At 34.2% G+C, this 25,858-nt stretch overlaps 1 protein-coding gene across 1 annotated transcript; it reads left to right on the top strand.

The window, feature by feature from the left end:
• Positions 1-1,061: 1,061 nt before the first annotated feature.
• On the top strand, positions 1,062-25,558 carry LOC128680784 (hyaluronidase-5-like). The gene is made up of 8 exons (XM_053764188.2): positions 1,062-1,317; positions 10,889-11,022; positions 11,605-11,814; positions 18,394-18,533; positions 21,367-21,539; positions 22,187-22,376; positions 23,075-23,995; positions 24,643-25,558. The coding sequence occupies exons 1-8, from the start codon at positions 1,262-1,264 to the stop codon at positions 24,736-24,738; spliced, it is 1,920 nt and encodes a 639-aa protein (XP_053620163.1). The 5' UTR covers positions 1,062-1,261; the 3' UTR covers positions 24,739-25,558.
• The last annotated feature ends 300 nt before the right edge of the window (positions 25,559-25,858 follow it).

Genomic DNA, 25,858 nt, shown 5'->3' with positions numbered 1-25,858 from the left:
TTAGGAGAAAAAATGGAAATATATTTTTGTGGTGTCGAAACAATCCTCTTTTACGTATTTACTTAATTTTTATGTATTTTGTTTGTTTTCTACTTTCAAACTTGTCAGAAGGAATTAGTCAGATAAAACAATCAGCACAGTAAATTTAGTTAAAATGCTTAAAATTTGTGGCATTAATGTCTTATATCATAACTTATAAAAATAAAACATCGAGCTTTAAATATTAGGGAGTAATGTACTATTCTAATTACATTGGGAAATAATAGTTTACAAAATGCCATACCGTACTTCTAAGAATATTGACCAAAACAAAAGATCACGTTCACATTTAAATTACCATAATACGTAGCGTAAAATTCCACATATGTAAGGACACAATTCAACTCACGTTTGACTTGACAGAAACACGAATAGAAAAGACAATACGATTCAAAAGATTGTTCGCTTTTTGATCTTACTGCTAAGAACTTATTGTTTCAATTATCGTGAAAACGTTTTATGGTGTGTTTTGTTTTATTTACCCTGAGGTAAACAAAGGTAGATTCTGAAATCTACCTTTGTTTAATCAAAAAGCATAGCCACTGAAGCATAAAACTGTTTTACAAATTAGTTAATGTATTGCTTAATTTTTAATCACTAATATACTAATGCCCATTTAACATTCAGAATTGTTTTTTATTAACCTTTTTTTTTCGGTAATATAAAATAAAACCTTTCTTTAGACTCAAACAAACGCGAAACTTTTCCTTTATAAATCAAATATTTAAACATTTAAGTATATTATGTTACAATAAAATGGTTTTTGGTTCACCACACACAATATTTGAGATGTTAATTACTCAAACCGAATGTTATGCAAATAATTTGCTTGAAATTTGTTTGAAAACTCCTTGCTTGATCTAGAATGAAAAGGTCAGTAAATAAACTGGACCTGTTCATTTACATAATGATAAAATTATGAACGACCTCCATTATTTCATTAAATAAATACGCGCGAAAATCTTCCGCTTTTGCTGTCTTCATAAAATTATCATAACAAAATAAATTAGCTCCTAGTCTATCACACACGATACAACTCTTCAGTATTTAACGCGATCGCTCACACATGTGGCGTATCGCGCGGCATTTCAAATTGGCGGGAAATATTACGTTCGATATTTGAATTCTAAAATGACATAAACAAGTTTTATTTTTAATTTCATCTAGTATTTGAGTGCAGTATTATTTTGATTATTAACTTTTTTTTTAATTTTAAGTGAAAATGCGTTCGTTTCTGTTTTTCGTTTTGGCCAGTTACGCCGTCAGATGTGATGATAAGTGAGTACATAAATGTATTATTTTTGTATTATATGGGCATAAATAATAATATTTCTTATTATACAAAATATTTAAAATATATATTCCATTTTTCACAATAAAACTAGAACTGTAAATTAAATATAGAATAAAACTTATTTACTTTGTACCTATATTTATGTATCCTGAATAAGTAGGTAAGTATATAAAGCTAGACAAGTGACTATGAACAAATAATATTTCTTTGACGAAAAAATATGCAAATACCTATGCAAGATGTCAGTGACCTGAGAAAAAAAATGGTATTATTATGTTTGATTTCTTGCCAAAATAAGACAAGACAAAGCAGTTTATTTTTAAATTCACAACAATTTCTGGGTTTTCACCTTTTATTATATCATTTATGTCACATAATTACAATTAATATAAAACAACTTTATTTTTGTAAATTAATTTATGTTTTGTCATCTTCAATTTATAATCCAAAGGCACCGCGAGAAACTAATTATGAAATTTCATTAGTAATAGCATAAAATTGAAGTAGTAAGAACCTTATTAAGTAGGTCCTTTATAAAGCATAATATAATCATGTCACACAATGATTAAAAAATTAAAATGATAGATAGATAGATATATCATTTATTCGTACTACTGTTTCACACCAACATACAATAACAATCTTAAGAAAATTTTAAAGATTACAAATGTGACATGCAGTAAGTGTGCACAGGCGCACAAACAGGCCGCAGCTCAGCTCAATGCTGCCCGGGGAGAGCAACCGCTGATTTTCAGCTGTCACCTAAGCGTGGACGCAAGCAAACATAATACAATGATCAAATTAATAGTGTAAATAGAAATTAATAATTAAAATTAAAAAAAAAATATGAAGAAATATTTCCCCGATCGAGTCCTGAATTTTTCATTGCTTAAATTATTACTTGGTGATGGGGATAGACGAAGCAAGATAAATAATATAGACAAAGACAAATGCTTGTATGATTATTGGTTCATGGTTCAATAACAACAGTCTAACTCTCTCCACCTCCTTCTGTCGTATTCCTCATGGCTGAGGGTCGTGGTCATTAAAGGGAATGAAGCACACATAACGACTTGGCAATATTAGTAGTGGTTTGCCAATGCCTTCATTTCACACTGTAGGTGTGTGCAGGTTTTCTCACGATGTTTTTATTCACCGCAAGCAAGTTGTGGTCGATGAAAACTATTGCACATGAGTCAGATTGGTATACACTGTGGTATAACAGACTCACGTGGCATGAGTAGGATTCGAACCTGGGACCTTTCGGTTCACGTCGTCTTACCATTACACCACCACCGCTTCAATATAATAAAATTCATATCTTTGACAAATTAATATCCAATAGTTTTTTCGTGTTGTGCGATCAAATATAGAGACAGATAGAAAGACGGACAGACAAAATAAAAAAACAAAACTTCTTTTAGTCCTATAAAGTACTCAAAAAAGTATATTAAATAAGATATTTACTAAAGATTATCCCATACAACTAATATTTCATGTACAGATTACCTCTTGTCACTTGACACAGACAAGACAAAGAATTATTTGTGCTTATTTTGTTCATTCTGAAGATAATGATTAATGTAGGTTACGAAATTATGTTAAAATCTTTGGGTAAATCTTTTGTTGCGGTGACTAATGTGTGAAAGTGAAAAGAGAGGCATAATATTAGAACAGTCGATGATAGGTATATACAGGATTACAGGTATCAAACGCATAACCTAAATACTACTTGGGTACATCAAAACAAGCAACTTTTATTCTACGACTTTTCGTGATTAAAAAATGTAGTGTAGTTTTGTAGTTTCTTTTTTTATTATAAAAAATACAATCTAATATACGATTCTACACATCTTAACTCTATGTAATAGCCAAGCAACACGAGACAGTACAGTAGCGTTATGTAGCGGAATCGAACATAGAGTTAACGTTTTATAGAAACGACATTAAAACTAAAATAAGGAAAATTTTTGTATTTATTATGTTTAGAAAAGTCATAGAACAAAATATATTAGTCTTATTATTAATATTTATTATAAATATTATACCTTATTTATGCGCCATTGGAAGGTTATACCTCGTATATGCTATAGGTATATACTTTTATGCAATGATAACGCATAAAAGTATATACCTATAGTATATAAGTTACGAGAATATGCAAAGAATTTATATATTCTGTCGACTGTACATACATAAACTAGTATAGATAATTAATATTTATTGTACTTTAGTTATAGTTGCTAAAAACTAAAGATAATGAAAATACATTTTAGTTAAAAAAATCTGATCAATACACAAACCTACCAACCGCATTCCCAAAGAGGGTCGACGGCAGATAAGCGGCCGGTCATAAAATCGGAGCCGAATCTCAAAGGTTAATTTTTCATATATTTTTTTTTACATTAAACCCTGGATTTGGGGCGTCCCAACTCCGAATGTGACCGGGAATGCGCGAAGATGAGACAGAGATATACAATTCATGACCAGAATTCCATAGGCTACCACGGATGAAGATGCGGGCAACAAAACAACAACGAAGAACTTATACTAAAGCCCTTTGTTTTTATTTGGTGGTTAGAAATATTGTTACTTTCTGCGCTAGAAGCGATGGTAACTGGCAGTTATCTAAGCAAGTACTATTATCTAACATGTAACTAGAAATAGAAAGCTGTACAGGTACTACCTACCAAATTCAAATTCAAATTCAAATCATTTATTCAGAAATTAGACGTTCACAGGCACTTTTTCTCGTCAATCTTTATATTTATAGTTATTTCTCACAAGCTACAAACTACTGGCATTTCGGAACGACCACTGCTGAGAAGAAATGCCGAAAGAAACTCATTTGAACAGTGTTGGTCCCTATCATGCCAGATCGGCTTACCATTATTGTTTCTTACAATGTTTTTTTTTTTCTAATAATATATAAAAGTACATAATGTATATATATATATATTAATTATAATTTTAATTTATAATGTATATATATATATATATTGTATATAATTGTATAATGTATATATATACATATATATATATATATATATACATTATAAAATTATATATATATATATATATATATATATATATATATATATATATATATATATATATATATATATATATATATGATGAAGCACAATTAACTAATTATATATATATATATATATATATATATATATATATTTAATTATAATTTTAATTTATAATGTATATATATATATATATATTGTATATAATTTTATAATGTATATATATATATATATATATATATATATATATATATATATATATATATATATATATATATATATATATATATATATATATATATATATATACATTATAAAATTATATACAATATATATATATATATACATTATAAATTAAAATTATAATTAAAATATATATATATATATATATATATATATATATATATATATATATATATATATATATATATATAATTAGTTAATTGTGCTTCACATCGAGAGATATATATATATATATCGAAACACAATTAACTTACATGAAAATATATGAGAAACGAGATGACCAGTTCCCTCTGGCAGCACCCGTTCACGAGTTGACGCATGGGACAGCCATCGCGTAGTTAACCATAATAGAGGGAACCTCACGACCCGGCCCACGACGCCACTACCAGATTGACCATTTGAGTGAGCACACTAACTGGTGTACCTAACTAATGTACCTGGATTCTAATCAGTTTGATGTAATGAAGTGTATTCGTTATCATTACATAGTACTAATGAAACAAGTGTTTAACAAGTGTCATTTTTATCACAAACTTTTATTGTCGTCAGAGAGATCTTATGGCATTTAACGTCTGACAAAAAACCAATGTCCGTGCTGTAAACGGTTGAGAAGTTCCCTCATTTGGAGCCGATTCGGGCTGCACCATTTGGTTACGCTTATCATAATAATGAAATAAATGGAAACTGAAGCGACGCGACGTAGGGGCAACACCATGTTTGTTTGTCTGTCGGTAATTAAATCTTGCAAGTGAAATTTCACCTACTTCCACGTGTCCAATAGAGTAGGTACCTATTTGTCACTTCGCTTCAGTTTCCATGACAATGCATTATTATGTTATCATAACTAGCTGAATATACTTATGTACGATCTGTTGGTGCACCCAGGATCGGCTCCCGACGAGGGAATTCCTCATAGGCTTACTGCACACGATTTTATATTATCACGCGTTGAATGAAACCTCTCAGACGACAACGAAAGCTTGTGGCAAAAATGACATTTTTGTAAAAAAAAAATGCGAAAATCTCTGGCTTCCACAGCTAAATCGCTGAATCGATTTTAATAACATTCATACATGTAGAAAAAGACGCAAGCTCAATTAAAGGATACTGTAAAAAAAATAATCCAGAAGTGACATTTTGTGAACGAAGCTGCAGCAATCAGCTAGTAACAATATTTATCATCTAAAATATATTAATTTTCCGACAATAAGGTTATTTATTACTAGACTTAGACATCTGAACTATATAGTCGTTGTGTGGATGTTTGACGTTACGGCCATAGAGTGTGGTCGGTCACTGTCTAGGTCAATGGCGTATGAGTCAACATCGATTTTTAGGTTAGGATGGGTAAGTTTTACGACTACATCTAATTGAGACTAGGTAGACAAATAGACTAGAAACTAGACAGCAATTGGACTAGATCTCTGCCAGGCAGATATCAGTTTATCTATAATCGCGAGAGAACAACAGTTTTAGCGATTGTGATGGAAATAATAGTCTAAAAAGTATAGAAATCTAACTTTTTCCATAAAAATTCAAACCACGATTAGAAAATGCCACTCGATGCACCGGCCAGAATCGATAATCGATACATCGACATAGCTGTAATTCAATCTATAGGTTTGGATGCACTCGCTACCCTTGCTAATCGATTGCTCGTCCTACCGAGTATAATATGTAATTTTATACCCGACTGCGGCGAAGTTAAAGGAGGGTTATGATGTGTTTGATGAAGCGGTGATGAAAGCATTATCTATTCAACAATCATCCAGGAGTACTACGAAAGGCTACGAAATTTACGCGGGCGAAGCCGCGGGCAAAATCTAGTTAAAAATATCATAGCTAACAAGTGGTCATTCACATTAATTAAAACGTAATAAAGAAAACATTAAATTAATATTAGAGGTTGTGTGAGATTTGAAAATTGATTAAAATGCAATTGTGTTATTAAAATTGGTTAACATTCCATGATGTTGGTTAGAGGCGACACATTTTCTTATTCAAATTTTTATGTTCATGTCGAATTGCCTATTCATAAAACGGAATAGAAGCGGCGATGGTCCCGTGGTTAAGACGCCTGTGAACCAAAAGACCCAGGTTCGAATCTAGACTTATGTTCACGTAGTAGTTTTAATTAATAGACCGTTCGATACTTGCTTCCGGTGAAGGAAAACGTCGTGAGGAAATCTGCGCACAGGTTGACAGTTTAGTTCAACAGTGTGTAAGCTAATTGCCATAGATATTTGTTGGTAGTAGCAAAAGTCATATCAGATGCCTTAAGGCGTATTATAGATTTTGACTTAAATGCATTCTGACACCAGCGTTAGCAATAACACGCTCGATAAGAAGAAGATAGCTATATATAAAAACATTAGTTACTTATTAACCTTGTTATAAAACAAAGTTTCTCTGCCGCGTCTTTTCGCGAAAATGTCAAAAATTACTGCACGGATTTTCATACTGTTTTCACCAATAGAAAGTGTAATTCCCGAGGAAAATTTAACTGTATAATTAAGTATGTTAGGTAAGTCGTGACCTGCTGCTAGTTCCCAATAAGTTTATCGAAGCAATCCCAGTAAAGTTTATCAAACAAAAATAGGTCATTCCTACACGTGTGCGAGTGATAAAATTGTGATAAATTTCTAAGACATATCTGTTTATATTTAGGACACGAATATTATTAACGACTGAAGCGGTGGTGGTGTAATGGTTAAGACACCCGCCTGTGGATCGAAAGGTCCCAGGTTCGAATCCTACTCATGCCACATGAGTGTGTATACAAATCTGACTCATATATAGTAGTTTTCATCGACCAACACTTGCTTCCGATGAAGGAAAACATCGTGAGGAAACCTGCACACTGGTTGATTATTAATAACTTGTGTCTGTAATTGAGAAGGCAATGGCAAACCACTCCATTAATATTTGTCAAGAAAGTTGTTGTGTGTGTTTCATTCCACGTAATGACCACGACCCTCAGCCATGAGGAATACGACTATGAAGAGGAACGACTGTAGACTGAAACTTTAAAAGTAAGACAAGTGTGTTGTACCTAGTACCTATTAAAACTTCAGATTTCAATGAAAGGTACTGCTATATTATGTAGGTACCTATATAGATGAAATAAAAGATGTACCTACTTATTCTATTTTTCTATATAAAGAAACAAACACACACTTGTGTTAAATCATGTCTAAAGGGTACAAGGGTCAATTTTAACACTTTTATTTTGAACTAGCAACCTGTCCCGGCTTCGCTCGGGTAAAAACATAATAAGTATATTATACAACTAAACCTTCCTCAGAAATCACATTATCATTATCACATTAAAATCCGTGCAGTAGTTTTTGAGCTTATCGCAAACAGACGGACGGACACGGCAGAGTACTTTGTTTTATTTAAGGATTTTTGTAGGTAGGTAAACTAAATAATTTTTACAACAAATTTGAGATTCAGAACAACTATAGTAAAGTTAATAGACCAAGTTACATACCGAAACATTTTGAGCGAGGCGTTTAATCTACACTACGTTTCACTTAGATTGCAAAGTAATTAACAAGATTTTTTTTAATTTAAGTTTTTTATAACAAGACAATTAATAATTAACAACCATTTTAATATTCGTCTGTTGACTTGACCAATCAAGTTAGAGTCATTTTGCACAGCGAAAGTAGTTTACGTTGTTTTCCTTCACGTATATTGACGTACGTCGGATCTCCACACAAAACGTCGTCAAAACAACGGAGCACGACTGAGAAATGGGGCCGCACTCTTACTCAGCAATTACAAATTGATTACACAAAGATTTTTACTTTTTTGTCCCAAAATGTTTAATTTATGTAATTATGAGGCTCGCATCAAACATAATAAATTCTACCATTCTGAGATCTTTTTAGTTTAAATAAAAATAAAAAAACATGTTTATTTTCGCTCTGACTCTCGCTCTCTCTCTCTCTCTCTCTCTCTTTTATTTTTTTGCGTATTTCCAGTTATTTTCGAAACTTAGCTTTTATACTTCACATTTTATAGTGAAATATAATATGCTTTTATAATATTTTGTTTACATACAAAATAAACTTTGACCGTGACATCAGTTATGTAACAATTTAACATCGGCATTTGAACATATGAGTGACTCATAAATAATATATTTGTTGAGGTAATGTATTTGAACGTTATATATGAAGGACCGTCGTCGACAAAATACTAATATTTAAATGCGAAAGTCTGTCTGTTCCGCTTTCACGGCTAAAGCGCTGCTAGATAGGCTACTTTTTTACAAGAATGAACCCCAAAATCACTATAATAGGGGTGAAAGTTTGTATGAAAATCATGCCTGTTCCGCGTTCACAGTGAAACTCACGTGGGCGAATTACGAGTAATATTTCTCTCTATATTAATATTTATTAATACCAAGTATATAATAGTAGTATATAGTATATACTAGTACATGCGTGAAATACCCACGTGTGGTCTGAAGGCTTACTTCTTGACATGCGCTGAAGTACGGTTAAAATATACATCTCAAAGATGACCATTATTTAAAGTTATACAATTTTATTTCTTAGACTAAATAAAAAACCCCGACTTTCAATATTCATGTCGCTACAACTTTTGAATGGCTGAACCGATTTTGAGCAAACATATCTAAATACCACCGCATAAAAATTTGCTCTCAAATAAAATAAACCCCATCCAAATCGGTTCACCCGTTGATGAGCTACGGTGCCACGTACACAGACAGACTGACAGAAACACTAAGTTCGGTCAAAGTTATAACCCCTCTTTTTGCGTCGGGAGTTAAAACAGCACATTTCAAGTTATAGTAAGCTAAATACATAGTAACATAGTAATTCATGTTTGAATCAGCTGTAATGCGGTTATAACGTCCGCAATAGTTCGCACACTGACCTTCTAGCAGCACGTTTTTTTTTTCTATTTACATATAAACATCATCGATTTTGACGTGTGATTCTGCCCTAGTATAGAACTACTCCATAACCTCCCGTGGATATCGTACGAGGTGACGTTAGGGACTCAACACGCAGCAGTTAGGTAACATCCGCTTTCCCAAACAGGGCTGATGTCACAGGTCGTGAAATCATTGTCAAATCTTCAAAATTAAAGAAAGAAATAGTACCTAATTTATTTTTCCACAGCACACCAATAACATAAGTTAATATATCGAAAGGTGGAATGGAGCCTGAACTCGGTTAAACCTGTATTTTAGGCCAAGACAAGAGCAGTAGCTTCACGCGAGCCCCGGGCCTCGCAGCCGTGAACGCAACCGGGAATACAAGAAGATACAAAGAGAAGATTCAATTCCCGCTTGATTCCAGAATTTTTCCATCTCATTGTATATCTCATTGTATATATATATATTTACAAAAATAAATTAAAGAGATGAATTAATTCAGCCGGTCTGGCATGGTCTCGATAGCTTAGTGGTCAAGAACACTGTCTCGGATAGACAGGGGCGCGGGTTCAATTCCCGCACTCGATTCCAGATTTTTTTAATCACATTACCATTATTTTCAAAGATAAGTTAAAAACCATGTGTAACAAATCCATTTAAAAAGATACAAAGAGCTGAGCCGTTGATCATTCCAGCCAGCACACAGTTCCTTTAGGAAGCGCAGCACCGCCGATAGTATACAAGCTTCGCTCATAGTCCCTAGATCTCCCAAACTCTTCTCTTGTTGATGCAACGCCATGGCACTCCAATAGGAGGTGGCTTGCCGTTTCCTCAGCCTCCATGAATGTCCAAATTCAAATTAAAATCATTTATTCAGAAATTAGGCCTTCACAGGCACTCGTCACTTCTCGTCAATATTTATAGTTATTTCTCACAATCTACAAACCACTGGCATTTCGGAACGACCACTGCTGAGAAGAAATGCCGAAAGAAACTGATTTGAACAGTGTTGGTCCTGCATAGTGGGCTGTCTGTAAGACCTAGGATGAAAAGGTCTTTGTTTGCCTTTGAGGAGCGTAACGTGCAACTTTGAGTCAAATTCAAATTCAAAATTCTTTATTCAATTTAGGATAATATACATCACTTATTGTCGTCAAAAAATTACTTAAACTAAGTCCACTGCCGGCTTCCAAAGCGCAGGTGAAAAAGAAGCGGCGCAACAAATTTCACCGCAGCTTTTTCTCCAAGGACGTCAATTAACAAATATAGGTCTTATACATATATAAAAAATTAGGAGGACGAATTTACATCATTATTATTATATATTGAGTTGTTATTATTATTATATATCGTCTGTTGCAGCTATTACGTCATAGAGATGCCGGAGCAGTCAAGCAAACGGGTCGAGACGAGACGGCCTTTCAAAGTATACTGGAACGTGCCCACTATGCAGTGCATCTCTAAGCAGGTTCCATTCAACGACCTGGATCGATTTGGTGCGCCAGTTTTTGTTTCCCTATACTAGCTTTTACCTGCGGCTTTGCCCGCGTTATTATGTGCATCCGCTCATTAATTCTATTGGTCAATATCTCGGGTTCTAAGCAACGTATCGCGATGAAACCTATACCAGATTTTAAGTTAGACCATCTGCTATTTAACCGTGAAAACCGCTTCAAATTCCATTCAGTCGTTTTTGTGTAACGCGCGAACAAACATACAGACGGACAAAGATTTTAAAAAAAATTTACTTCTATTGTTCCCATACAGTCCCTTAATTAAGTACTGTTTTTTAATATCTCCTAGCCCACAGTTTTTTTAGTATATGTATAGATATAGATTAAATAAACTTTAATTAAAAAAAAAAAAAGATTAAAAAAAAGATCAAAAGGACCTCCTGGCCGCCCTCGACGAAAGTGGTTTGATGACATAAAGAATTGGACCGGTCTTTGATACGACCAACTGAAAATAGCGGCCCAAAGCCGCGAGGGTCTCCGTATGCTGACCTCCAAACTTCAATGCGAAGATGACACCCCATGATGATTAAACTCTAATTTATCACTTAAAACTTCTAATTCCAGGTATAATACAGAACACAGGTGACAGCTTTCGAGGAGATAAGATTGCTATCCTCTACGACCCTGGTCTGTTCCCCGCCTTGCTGAAGAATGAAACCAGTGGAAAATACAAGTTCAGGAATGGGGGGGTCCCGCAAGAAGGAAACCTGGAAAACCATATAAAGGCCTTTAAAGATATTTTGGAGACGAGCATTCCTGATGCGAGTTTTGATGGTGAGTTTATTGTTATACTCGTATATAGCTCTTCTCGGCTACGGTCGGGTCGAACCATAGTGAATTATACATGTAAACCTTCATGGGATTTCACACCGCCAATAGATATTTCAGTGTGCAGACCACGACGACTGCATCGTCGTTAAAACGTCAGATACATTAAAAAAAAGTTTGAGATCCGTTCATATATATAGGAAACTTTCTAATTATAAAAATAAGTCCACCTGTCGTATGTCTGTATGAACGTGATCTCGAGAACAACAGGACGGATTTTTGTACGGATTTCACTAATAGATAGTGAGGAAAGTTTGGATGTACAATTTATTGTGGCCCCGCGCGAAGCCGGGACGCGCCCCTAGTGGGAAATATTTTCAAGATCACAAAATACATAAATTATATTAGACGATTTATCATTTTGAGAAAAAATTGCACGAGTCCAACTCGTTCTTGACCGGTTTTTATATCCAGACGGTTGTACACTCGTTGTATAGTGAAATGCACATGAAGTTCTGAATTGATCTGTATGTAGAGGTAATAGAGGCTAGACAATGGACTTGGAGGCAAGGCGATAATTTTGATTCTATTGCTTTGACCTACACATGTTATTGTTAACGACTTTTAAATTGATACTGTTTTAAAGAACAAAAAATAAATTGCGGCTATTTGAACCGATACATTAATTAGATTATAGAAGTTTGTGGTTAAGCAACAAGTAATATATGTATAGGTATAAGTCTGTGGGCCACCCATATTTTATTTATTTATTTATCAATTCATATAATTATATTCAATAAAATAAATCAAGTTACAATATTGCAAATATAATAATTTGCATTACATTTTAACCAAAAAATTATCCTTGTGATTTCCTGGTTTCGTTCGGGGCTGTGAAGCCGTGAAGCCGTGAAGCGCGGTGTTAGCGTAAAAATTAAGCCAACTGCTTGTCATCAACTCACTTTAGACATGCTATTATTATAGATGAGCTGTCATGGCTATGTGTTAATGATAATTTTAATCTGGAAATCATAAAGGAACTTAATTGGCAAATAGAAAAAGGATCCTAATTGGAGAATATTGTATTTCTTCCTAATCCTTCATAAGTTCTCCAACCTTCATCACCGTTTCCTAAAAACAAAATGTTTTTTTTTTTCGAGAAAATCACGATAAAAATTGTTTAACCTAAATTCTTCCGTAGAAACCATTTCGAAATAAATCTGTTTCTCTATGAAGATAAACTTGGTCTGAAAAAAAAACTAAAGAAAGAAATAAATCAAAAAAGAAAACAACAGTTTTACCATTTATTTACAAACGAATGAGATCAATGCGGATAAAAATCTCAGCTGAGGGACTAAAGAGGGAGCCACCTACTTCCTTATTTCTCGCGACATAAAGTAGCTAATGATATGACCTTACCGGCAATCAACTATTATAAATCACATCGCCTTAACAATTAGATCAGTACATTGTCAAGGTTATTGAGCATGCTATTTACATATGCGTGTAAAAATAATTTAATTTCCTACAAGGTGCAGTCTACAGATGATCATCTGAGATTTGAACGAGTTTGTTAGTAATAACTTTATTGCACGTATAACTATACAATACAAATAAAAAATGTGAGTAGGTTTTGTCTGTACGTAGAAGATATTTAGAAACATATTCATGGGGGTCTTTATGGGACCAACAAAAGGAAAATCCTCTTTTGTTTGTCTGTCTGTATATTTGTTCGCGCATCACGCAAAAACTACTACTACTATATGGGTGGTCAATTGTATTGTGTGTGAATGAGAGTGTTTAAAAATGTATTTATACAAAACAACGGATCAAACAATCATAAAACAAATATTTTAACTCGATGAGAATGTAACATTATCATCATTCAGTCATTATCAGTTATAATTAAGATGATCATTAAGTATATTATCTTAATTATAACTGAAGAACAAAATATAAGGTTGACTGGTAGAAAATATAAAAAAATAAATAAATATAAATATATTACGACAAATCACACAGATTGAGCTAGCCCCAATGTAAGTTCGAGACTTGTGTTATGGGATACTAACTTAATGACACTATATTTGATAACAAATACATATATAAATAAACATCTAAGACAAGATCATATTCCATCATGACCCGACCAGGGATCGAACCCGGAACCTCTCGGTTCAGTGGCAAGAACTTCACTCTGTTTGTCTATATGTATGACGACCTCGGTGCCGCAGTGATAAAGTGCTTGCCTCTGAACCGAGAGGTCCCGGGTTCGATCCCCGGTCGGGTCATGATGGAATATGATCTTTTTCTGATTGACACGGGTCTTGGATGTTTATCTATATATGTATATGTTATAAAATATAATATCGTTAGTTAGTATCCCAGAACACAAGTCTCGAACTTACTTTGGGGCTAGCTCAATCTGTGTGATTTGTCCTAATATATTTCTTTATTTATATTTAGATCTATAAAAACTAAGCAACGGATTTTAATGTCGGTTTTTTATATAGATAGTGCTATTGCTGAGGCTTTGGTGTAACTATAATTTATTATGGTTTTACCCGAGCGAGTCCGGGACGGGTCACTAGTTCAATATTTATATTCCTAATTAAATGTATCTAACAAATTGTCTATTTCAATGTCGAATTGTCAATAGATCTTTTTTATCGCCATTCCATTAAAAACAAGGAACGCTGCCGTAGTGTGGGTGTGGCCTTAACACGCCCACAGCCCCTATGTTAACATGACCTTACATAGCTATCGCTCATAATGCCATTGTGTGATTTGATATTATGTTTGCTTGTTACTTCTTCACGCTTTATCTACTCAATAATCCTACTTGGAATTTCTCATATAAATATATAGCTACAATACAGAGCAAGATATAAAATCGACAATCTTACATTCCTGGAAAAGTAACTTATATTTTAATGCTAATGTCCTATAGAAAGATCTAAAGATATAAAGTTTATTTGTAACTAGCTTTTGCCCGCGGCTTCGCCCGCGTGAATTTCATAGCAAAATCTCAGTAATTTTTTTATCGCGTACTCTGTAAGACTGGTAAACAATTCGCATTTTTTCTCATCTTTAGTTCAATTTTCTGTTTCCCGCTGCGTGTCTCGTCCCGCAAACTTGTCCAATCCCGCTTCCTGCTATGTAATGTAAAGTATGATATCCCGTACTCTTTCCTACATATTGTGCCATCATGTTTTTTGCAATGAGTCCCGTCCTGTTTCCCACTACGTGTCTCCTTCCCATTTTCCGCTCCTACTCCCACTCCCGCTTTCTGCAACGCGTGCCGTCCCATTTTCCATGACGTTTTACGTCCCGGTTTTTTATTACCCACAAACGTAAATTGAACATTTTTTGTATTTACTATTACTGTTATTTTCTGCAAAAAGTAAGTGTGCCAATTTTCAGCTTTTTATCTTGAAAATTGTATTAAGTCCCATACAATCTTTCACCCCCCTTACGAAGGGGTTGAGGATTAATTGTCAGAAAAATCGGAAACACGTATTCATTACTTTGTTGTAAACAACCAAAACCCAAATTTTAACTAACTTCAACGGTGTAGAACTTTCATATTTACAGATTTCACCCCTTTCACCCCCTTCGGAGTAGAATTTCCAAAAATCCTCTCTTAGTGCTCACCTACACTCACCTATATACCAAATTTCAGCTTCCCGCCCAGTAGTTTCGGGTGTATGTTGTCTGTCTGTCAGTCAGTCACTCAGTAAAGGAAGAATTTTATACTGATATATTGATACACATTGCGCCCATTATATCTATATCAGACTTTAATCGATAAAAACAATTTGTTTATATTCTGTTTACACCTTTCTACAAAATTTTAAAGTAAATCGGCTCCGTGGATTGTTATTTTAATTTTCCTACAGGACCCTCCTCATTTTCCGGGATGAAATATCTATAATATGTTAACCCGGGATTCCGAGGAATTTTTGATTCATAATTAGTTTTTCAATTATCCTACGGGAACCTGACCGTTTACCGGGATGAAATGTATCTAAGATGTTAACCCGGTATATAAGGTACCTATATACCAAATTTCAAGCAAATCGGTCCAGTAGATTTCGAGTGATGAGCGTTCAGACAGACAGACAGACAAAAAATTCCAAAACTATATTTTCGTAATCTATATCAGTAACTAAGTATATTTCATGAAGAATTAAAAAAAAAATATCCAATGTACAAACTTGGTCTTTCTTCAATTTTATTATATGTATGTATTGATTTTTTATCAGTAATACATGTCTGTGAAGGCCTTATTTCTGAATAATTGATTCGATTTTGATTTTCACTTAAATAATATTTACCTAAGCTACAAACTACTTAGCTAATATAACTGTCTGTGTTGCAGCAATGTAAAAAGGTCGATCTCAGTACACATATCACCCAGAGATGGTGTTACACTGATTTTCAGATGCGACCTGAATAACTGTGAATATGTATGAATATACGTGGGCATTGAAAACAATTCAATTTCCACAATCCATCAGACGGCGCGGAATCTTCCTTCGAAACAAATAATAACCACAAATCATTGCGATATTTGTTATTGCCGTTTTTAAATAAACATCGGTGCGGACCATCTGTTGTTAGGCCAGTGCTACATAGTGGCGTAGCTATCACAGGCCTAACTGACTGTGCACCGACACCCCCAAACACAGGATTAACTCGGATTAAGATGAAGACGGTGCATTGACTGATCAAAAGTCAGAATTTTTGATTCCTATCGCTAACCGCCTTAAACTAATGATGATGTTCTCTTAAATGAAGGGCTACCAAAGATTTTAAATTCGCTGCGCGATCATTAAGTTCAAAGTTGAAACCAATATACATATAATATAATAAAACAGTGGAAAAAAACCTGTACATTGAATAAATTTACATAAAAATAAAATTAGGCAATAGAGTCACAGCAACAGAGTAAGAATTTGAAAAAAAAACATCTGTCTGTCTGCCTGTTTGTACGCGCTAATCTTCGGAACTACTGGACGGATTTGAATGAACCTTTTTTGTTATATAGCTACTAAGTCTGGGCAAAATATAGGGTACAAATTATTTTGAAAACTGGAACATCTGATGGAGAATAATGATGGTACAGCTAAACTATAGGAAATATTGAAATGACGCCTTAACAAAAGTATTTCAGCCTGATGAGCATTTTCTGTTGAGATATAAAAATCGAAGAACTGGAACACCTGATGTTGACCTATGATGGTACAGCTAAACTATAGGGAATATAGAAATGACGCTCTAATAAAAGTTGTTCAGTCTGATGAGCAGTTCAGTTTTTTGTTGAGGTATAAAAATCGAAGATCTGGAACACCTGAAGAAGAGTCATAACAGTTCAGCTAAACTATAGGAAATATACTTTTTCAGTCTGATGAGCATCTTCTGTATGTATAGGTATCGTTACATTTGTCTGTACAATTAAATTTCTCTAATAATTTTGACTCCTTACGAAGTCGTAGGCATCAGCTAGTTTATAATAAAATGTTTTAGCAAATTCATACTATAGATACGAGTGGATCCGTATTCAAATTCAAAATTCTTTATTAAATATAGGATGATATACATCATTTATTGACGTTAAAAAATTACTTAAACTAAGTCCACTGCCGGCTTCCAAAGCGCAGGTGAAGAAGAAGCGGCGCAACAAACTTCACCGCAGCCTTTTCTCCAAGGACGTCAATTAACAAATATCCTTCCGGGACAGAAAGAATTCTTATCCTTACACATATTATAAAACAAAGTCATCTACCTTGTTTGTCTAAACTCAAAAATTATTGCACGAATTTCATGCGGTTTTCACCAATAGATAGAGTGATTCCTGAGGAAGGTTTAGGGGTATAATTTATTACCTTACTTATTAACTTATACTCGAGCAAAGCCGGGACGAGCCGCTAGTCAATAATTTCTTAAGTTTCTTTAAATAAAGGAAAACTTTCGGTCGTATATACCATCAGGTTTATATATTATTTATCTGTTTACAAGTTTAGGTTCGAGTGGATCAGATTGATGTTATTTTCGTATCGAATCGAGTTATCGCTCAATATCGATTTATCTCAATAGCCCTGCGATGAGTGTGCTTGTTGATCTCGCGTGTCAAGCAACGATTGCTGTGGTTATAAATAGGATTAGTTACTATATACTTATTCTATTATATACTTAGTCTGGCCATAAATAATTTGAATTTGGAATTTATCATTTATACCATTGTTCATTGTATTTTCTTATTCTCGCACCAAAAATGTATCTCACCTCTATTGAATGTATAGTATCAGTAACCTTGTCATCAGTTTTTAATATATTTTATTAATGTATCCCCAAGAATAGAGACCAAAGACAGAAAAATAAGTCATATAATTTTTTCTCCTTCTAACATTATTGCAGATACTTGCAGATAAATTTCCACTTGCTATGATGTTTATTGTATTACAAGTTTTTTTTTTAAAACTAAATAAAAAATTTAAGAAACCCCCGCGACTCAGAAGTGATCTGTCAACACGTCATCTGCTAGAAAAGACCTGACAACTAATCTCCTCTTGTGAATTCCAGGAATTGGTATCATCGACTTCGAATCATGGAGACCAGTTTTTCGTCAGAACTTCGGGGTGCTGGTGCCGTACAAAGACGTCTCCATTGAAATAGAGAACAAACTGCATTGGTGGTGGCCCAAGAACTGGATGCAGGCTGAGGTTAGATGGATTGAGAAACTTTTACTGAGAAACATCTCATCTGTAGGTATATCTGCCCCCAAACAGCAGCGCCTGCATTGTTGTGCTCCGGATTGAAGGGTGAGAGAGGCGGTGTGATTACAGGGTACTCTGGGAAAAGACTTAAAGTTGGCAAGCTGTGTTTGACAGATATAGGCGACTAATGTAAAAATAACCCGTAGGCTGTGGTAACCATCTTACGGTGAGCGGCACGCCTGGTGTCCTGCTTGGTGTTATAAATAAAAGCATTTGTGAGGAACATTTTAACGTGTCATTTACTTTATTAGCAAAGGAAATCAGTAATCGTCTGAACTGGGCTTACGCCGGTCTAATATGACCGATACAATAACGTGCTGTTCCTGTTACTGCAATACTAAATGTAAACAAAAATAAACGTTATGTTTCTGCTCATTCATTGGGTAGCATTAATAAAGCTATGTGTAACATCAGCTGTCGTGAGTTGAAGGGATTGCGGAGTACACTCGCAAACACATGTGTTTAAAATGATAATTAGTTGAAGAACATGCTTGGATTTGAAATGAACAACCTGTGCTGAAAGCAAAAATAGACATTGTCAATAGAACAGATATTTAGATAGATTGATATGATAAGATGCCTTCTTTTTTAACTTAAACTTAGGAAAACTTAAACTTTACCATAAAGAGAGTTACATCAGGCAAATAAAATAAAAAGTCGGCTACGTGTCGTATCAAGAAGTGAAGCTATGGAGAGAGATCATTGGAAAGGGCTCCACCGATAAGAGCCCGCTCTGAAATAAGGTGTTGATTATGATTACCACTTTCTGATGATGTTTCATATTGTAATCTGACACATAAACTTGGTAACCGCTCGTGAGAAATAACTATTAATATAAAAATTGACGAGAAAAAGTGCCTGTGAAGGTCTAATTTCTGAATAAATAATTTGGATTTGGATATATCTGCCTCCAGATATTTGCCAGATTGTCCTATCCAACACTTGTTAAACACAATTTTTAACGCTATTTTCCAATATTTTACATTATTATTCAGTCTCTCAGGTCCCTTGCCGCCTGTCCCTTAACGTAACACTTTTATCGTCGACTATACTTACAAATACACATTTCGTAACCGAGTGACATCACTAGAACGTGCGAGCGAGACCCATAATGTTCCTGGAATCCTCGCAGTTATATTTTGAGAATGCAATGTTTTGTTATGTCGTTTAATTACGTTTATTTATAACGATGAGCGTTGCCAAATCCCGCTGCAATCCTTAAAAATATAAGTAGAAAATAATATTTTTTACAGTATTCATTAAATAATAATAATAATTCTTTATTTGTCTGACCATAAAATCCATAAATTGTTAGTAGAATTCTTAACCTATGTTAGTAAGCAACAGTCCATGTATTTTAACACGATTTGAGTCAGTGTATCGAGATTCGTGCGCGTGACACATGAATCTCGACCCAGTGTCTCATTATTGGACAGTCAATCCTGTCAGACAACACATATAGAATGCCGTTGGTGCTGCTCCGAACACGTTACATTAACGAGGCCACTCTTTTCCTAATGATTGCATGAAAGCCATCAGTTAAATTAAAGTGAGTTAAGGTAATATAATTCATAAACGAAGAGACCTTAATATATAATTATAGTCGGCTTACATCGTAACAACATGTCATACTTTTCGACCAAGATAAGTGAAAACTATTATCGGGCATTAGTTTAAAACACGCGTAAATTAAGAAACAAAACAGAAACAACTTCGTTGTTCTACTTTAGCTATAAAAGCTCTTTGTGCTAGCTATTTGTAAAGGTCATCAGAACATTACGTCATATCACAACTTCGTGCAACCATTTTACCATAGTGATGATTATAAGTATATGATGTGTGAATACATCTTGCGAGGCACGATTGATAGCAATATATATTTGTACTTTGACACACACATGACATTTTAAATGGTGTGTGGTTTCTAATTTAAAATAGTATCACTTTAATATACTTCTGTGGATATCTTACGAGGTGACTAAATGCCACAGCTTTGCCAGGTCATAGGCAAACATTGTATTCCCAGTCAACGTCAGGCCAGCCGGTGAAAAATCACAACAAAAACTTTAACATTTTAGCGTTTATATTTTACGTTGCTAAAGACGATAGCTTTACAGTACATATTAGTATTATCACGCCTGTTAACCATGGCGGTTGGCAGAGACTAGGGATATCCATTTGCCACGTTGTTGACAAATATCTCTCGCTTCTTCTTTTCTTATCACTCTTCATTTCTTATTCTTCTAATTCTCTTCTTATGCCTGTGATCGAAGGGTCCCAGGTTCTAATACTACTCGTTTGTATACCAATCTGACTCATGTATTGTAGTTTTCATCGACCATTTGCTTTCGATGAAGAAAAATATTGTGAGGAAAGCTGCTCAATGGTGGACAGTTTACTTCAGTATTGTGTATGCGATTTACTAATCGTTAGCGGTGGATAGTCGTAAAAGTCATGTCAAATGCCTTCAGGCGTATTAAATAAAATCTGACACCAGCGTTAGCAATAACACACTCGATATGAATGACTCTTCATGAACGCTGTGGTGAAGGCGATAAAAAACTAAAGCTAGTAATGAGACTAGCGGCCCGTCCCGGCTATGCTCGGGTAAAAATCTAATAAATTACTACCCCTAAACCTTTCTCAGGAATCACTCTATCTATTGGTGAAAATCGCACGAAAATCCGTGCAGTAGTTTTTTGTTTTATTGCGAACAGACAGACAGCCGTATAGGACTTTGTTTTATAATATGTAATAAAAATATTTCTCATTGTTTTAGGCAAAACGTCGTTTCGAAGAAGCAGGCCGGGCGTTCATGCAGACCACAATCCAGGTAGCCAAGCAGATGCGGCCGCGCGCCCAGTGGGGGTACTACGGGTTCCCCTACTGCTTCAACATGGCGGCAGACAAAATGCCGACGTGCTCTGATGATGTTATGCGAGAGAATAACGGGTAATTTATTTATAAAAAAAATCTTGCTGGATGGATTTTGATGCAGTATTTACAGTTGTATAGAGGATGATCTAATTTCAAATCAGCTTTAGGCTTCATCGCGATATGTTGCTGAGAATCCGAGATATCGATAATAATAAGTTATGACATTAGGTACGAAATAAACGCGGGCGAAGCCGCGAGAAAAAGCTAATAAATAAATAAATAAATAAATACGTAGGGACAAATAACACAGACGATATGTCTACAGGTACGTAGATAAATATCCAAGACCCAGGTCAGTTTGGAAAAGATCATTTTCCATCTTGACCTGACCGGGGATTGAACCCGGGACCTCCAGTGCCTGCTACACTGGAGGTCCGGTATGATGACCAATAAGCCACGGAAGTCGACTAATTTATTATGTACATATAGCTAGCCCAATACCTATGAGAACAATTTACATTTTACAACCCTTTCCGTTGACTTTTACAATCTGCGCAGGAGCACATTCTATGTATTTCTTTCGATTCAGTGTAAATAAACTGCTGTATAAGTCTATGTCTGCTATAATGAAAGGTCTTTCATTTTCCGATTCGGCATTTTCAGATTTTATTTAGAAATCAGGTCTGATTTCTAAATAAAATCTTTGACTTCTATATTTGCAGACTCTACTGGCTGTGGTCTGAAAGCAGAGTTCTCTATCCATCAGTGTACAGTTCAGTCGAGCTGACGACCTCCGAACTGAGCTCTATGATATGTGGCCGCGTGTCTGAAGCGATCAGAGTTCGCAGACAAGGCTCTCCGGTGCTGCCTTACTTCTGGTTCAGATATAGAGAAGGAGGATTTCTGTCTAAAGTAAGTTCGTTATTGAAGAATATGTAAGCAGGAATAGTCGGGAGCACAGTAAAACACGTCTGGTCACTACGGAATTTATTGCGGAGACGAGAGTACCTTCTAAAAATAACAATCTTAAATGCTAATTGTTACAGCTACCCACTTATACATATGTTACAGTTATAAGATTTTTATTCTTCACAATCACGACACAAAAGTTTTTTATTCTTTCAGAAAGAAAGAAAACGTTTATTTGTTCAAACATAACACAAGTGTTACGCAGAAGATTTGTTTTCTTCACGATCCCTTTAATGTGACACAGAAGATGTTTATTTTTCACAATCGCGCTTTAGTTCCACTATTTATCGATCAAAGTTGTAATAAACCTTATATCTCGTGTTTATACCTATACCCTAGGAATCTATTAGATAGTACATCACCGTGGAATCTATTTATAGACGTATTATACTTAATATTAGAAGAGGTCGTGGGTCTTATCGTAATATGACTCGGATTTTATAAAGCATAATGTTCGGCGTGTTGATCTTAAACTTATAATTACTGACGTCAGAATTTTAGGCATAACCGGGAGGTGGTTGGCGGTGGTCAAATGGTACTTTTAACTTTGCGGCTAATTCAGTCTGTGTGATATGTTCATAAATTATATTTATAATTGATTGATTGAGGTTTTTATTTACATTATTATTAAATAATTTCAGGAGGACCTCACCACGGCTCTCAAAACATTCTACTCATCTGGCGCAGACGGCTTCATTATTTGGGGAAGTTCCAAAGACGTTAACACAGCTGAGAAATGCACAGAATTACTTAATTATATGGTTAATGTTATGGGTCCAGCCATCGCCAAATATACTAACGATTCCAGAAAAGCTACTGAAGAATTATATGACGAACTTATTTTCAATTATACAAGGACAGGTGGAAATTATGATACAAAGAATAAAACTGGGTTTGTACCAGATCCAGATTATGTTTGGGTCCCTCCACAGAATTACTCGCAAAATATAGTACAGCATGTTAAAGACCTTATTAGAAGTAATAGATTTAATGACACCGATGAAAACGAAGCAACACCAGAAAGCAGTGTTTTATTAAATATATTTCATCATTTAATTATAAATGAAGATGAAGATAGTATAAATAAAAACGATAAGAGAGAGACGACAGAAAGTTATTCAATTTTCAGTGAAGATTATTATAATACAGTTAGCACAACAACAAAATATTGGAGCACAACCGAAGATTTTTATGTAATAACAGCGGTGACTTCTACTGATAGTACTACAACTGATATAAATGATTCTGATACTGATGAGTCTACAGAATACCCTACAACTGAATCAACAACGCAAACCGAATCCTCTGATTTCGAAACATCAACAACAGGTTCATATACTACCGAAAGTTATAAAGAAATAATTCTAGATGTAAATATGACAGAGTTTCAAAATAACCAAAAATTAAGTAAAAATGAAAAGAAAGGAATGCCATCAAAGGATAATCAAGATAGTTCTGCAGATGATGTAGACGACTCAAAAAATAATAAGAAAGGATTGCCAAAGAGAAAATATTTTGAAGATAATGATGATGACACCATCAATGTGCCTATTGTCCATCAGGTTGATTTCTAATTATATGTGGTGCTTATACTTACTAATACTAACCGTGCATACAATTTCATCAAATCTGCTTTTGTGATTTGGTCAGATATTCTCATACTTTTAATGTTTACTTACATATGTTCAAATGCATGTAACTAATTTGTGTGTTCTCTGATCAAATTAATGCTTTCTATACCCGTTCACAAATCAAATATTTAATGCAATGCAAAATTAATCTAGATTACGGATGTGCTTATTATTATGAATGTTAGTAATTTAACGGACATTTTCAAATATTTTTTAAACTATATCGTATCCATATTTGCGCCAATTATCCAAAACGTCCAAAACATTCCCGTGCTTGTGACTAAAATTCAATTTTCCACACCTATTTTATTTTTGTGTGTTTTTACTTAATCTTTTAGTGTGTTCCCACTTGTTCTACTGAGCTATAGTAACTTAATAAATAATATAAGAAACTGTCTATTTCAGACTATGCAATCCTTAAAATGTTAGTAACAATTTAAGTCGCTATGTAAATTACAATTCTTAACTTAGGGAAGTATAACTAGTGAGAACAACCCAATCTTTTGTGGTTTTCCCGTGACTAACATTAATATGACCGTGTGCTGTATGTGTTAACCTTTGTCTGTGTGTCTGTGTAGGTCTCCCGCTCATCGGCAGAGCTCCCTCTGCTGTCTATGCCGATTCTTCTTGTGCTCTATGGACTAATGGACTGTCTTAAATGTTTGGGGATTTAGACCATAACTCATTTTCTTCTAAGCTTATACTATAGGGTACTTAACCAGCGACCAAAATTTGAAAAAAAAAATGAAGTTTTTCTCATTATTTTTGATCACAAGTAGCGACGCCCTCATCGGAACATCAAGGTGTCTCCGTCAGTTGACTATGTGAAGTCATATTTATGAAATAAGACGTCATACAGTCATATTTGGATCTTCAAGAAAGAGACAAAAATATTTTCATAGTTTGAGTGTATTTCTAAGAATTAAATGTTTACGTTTCTCTTTCGTGTATTAACAAAACGAAATATATGATTGTGTCTACGGTTTATACTCTGTCTAACTTAAGCTCTTCTTGAAAAAGTGTAAAAAATAAGTTGTTTATTTACAAAAATGACATTTTAGACACAAGTTTTTATTGTTGTCAAAGAGATCTTAGCATTCAATGTGTGACAAGACACCATGTCCATGCAGTAAACCGTTGAGGAGTTCCCACGTCTGGAAACATTCCTATAGGTGCGATAATCCGTATCATAATTATGCATTATGAAAACTAATCGTGTGTACAAAATTTCTGCTCAATCGCTTGAAGATATCTGATTCAAAATTGAGTTGCAAGATTCCACCCGAGACATATGGTACATTGCAAGTTACATATGAGCTTGTAAAAGATGCCTGTTTGCTAACTTAGGTATGAGTTATAGCCTTCAGCATTTTATAATTTTATAGATAAGGCATGTGTGTACTTGATTGTTGTATTTCTATCTGTGATATCGTGTAAATATAGAATAGTATGTTATTGTAATTATAATGGTCGATATAAATATATTTTAGTTTATTATGTTGTTTTATTTGTATAATTTTTCATCGGTTTTTAAAAACTAAAAAAAAACTTTACTACATACTTAAACTGTGTAAAAAAAATCGACCCAGTAGTTTTCAGTTTATTCATTGCAAATAAAGTAAAAAAAAAAAACAAAGTAACAAAAATATTTTTTTTTTCTTTTTATAATATTAGTAGGGATAACTGACTCAGTAAAGTTATCTTGTAAACTCGCCAAAAGTCTGGCAAGATATAGTAATAATGACTATTATAATAGCAGAAATGTCTAGAGTATATAATAAACATAATATGATT

The sequence above is a fragment of the Plodia interpunctella genome, chromosome 25 (genome assembly GCF_027563975.2).
Source record: "Plodia interpunctella isolate USDA-ARS_2022_Savannah chromosome 25, ilPloInte3.2, whole genome shotgun sequence".
Classification (NCBI taxonomy): domain Eukaryota; kingdom Metazoa; phylum Arthropoda; class Insecta; order Lepidoptera; family Pyralidae; genus Plodia; species Plodia interpunctella.
The sequence above is the reverse complement of the archived record's forward strand: the minus strand, read 5'-3'. Positions and strand labels throughout refer to the sequence as shown.

What these genes read in the sequence shown, in the direction of transcription:
- LOC128680784 (XM_053764188.2), top strand. Translation starts at nt 1,262, where the DNA reads ATGCGTTCGTTTCTGTTTTTCGTTTTGGCCAGTTACGCCGTCAGATGT. An exon ending in AAGGAGGATTTCTGTCTAAA is followed by an intron (nt 22,377 to 23,074) that starts GTAAGTTCGTTA and finishes AAATAATTTCAG; the next exon opens with GAGGACCTCACCACGGCTCT. An exon ending in ATGTGCCTATTGTCCATCAG is followed by an intron (nt 23,996 to 24,642) that starts GTTGATTTCTAA and finishes GTGTCTGTGTAG; the next exon opens with GTCTCCCGCTCATCGGCAGA.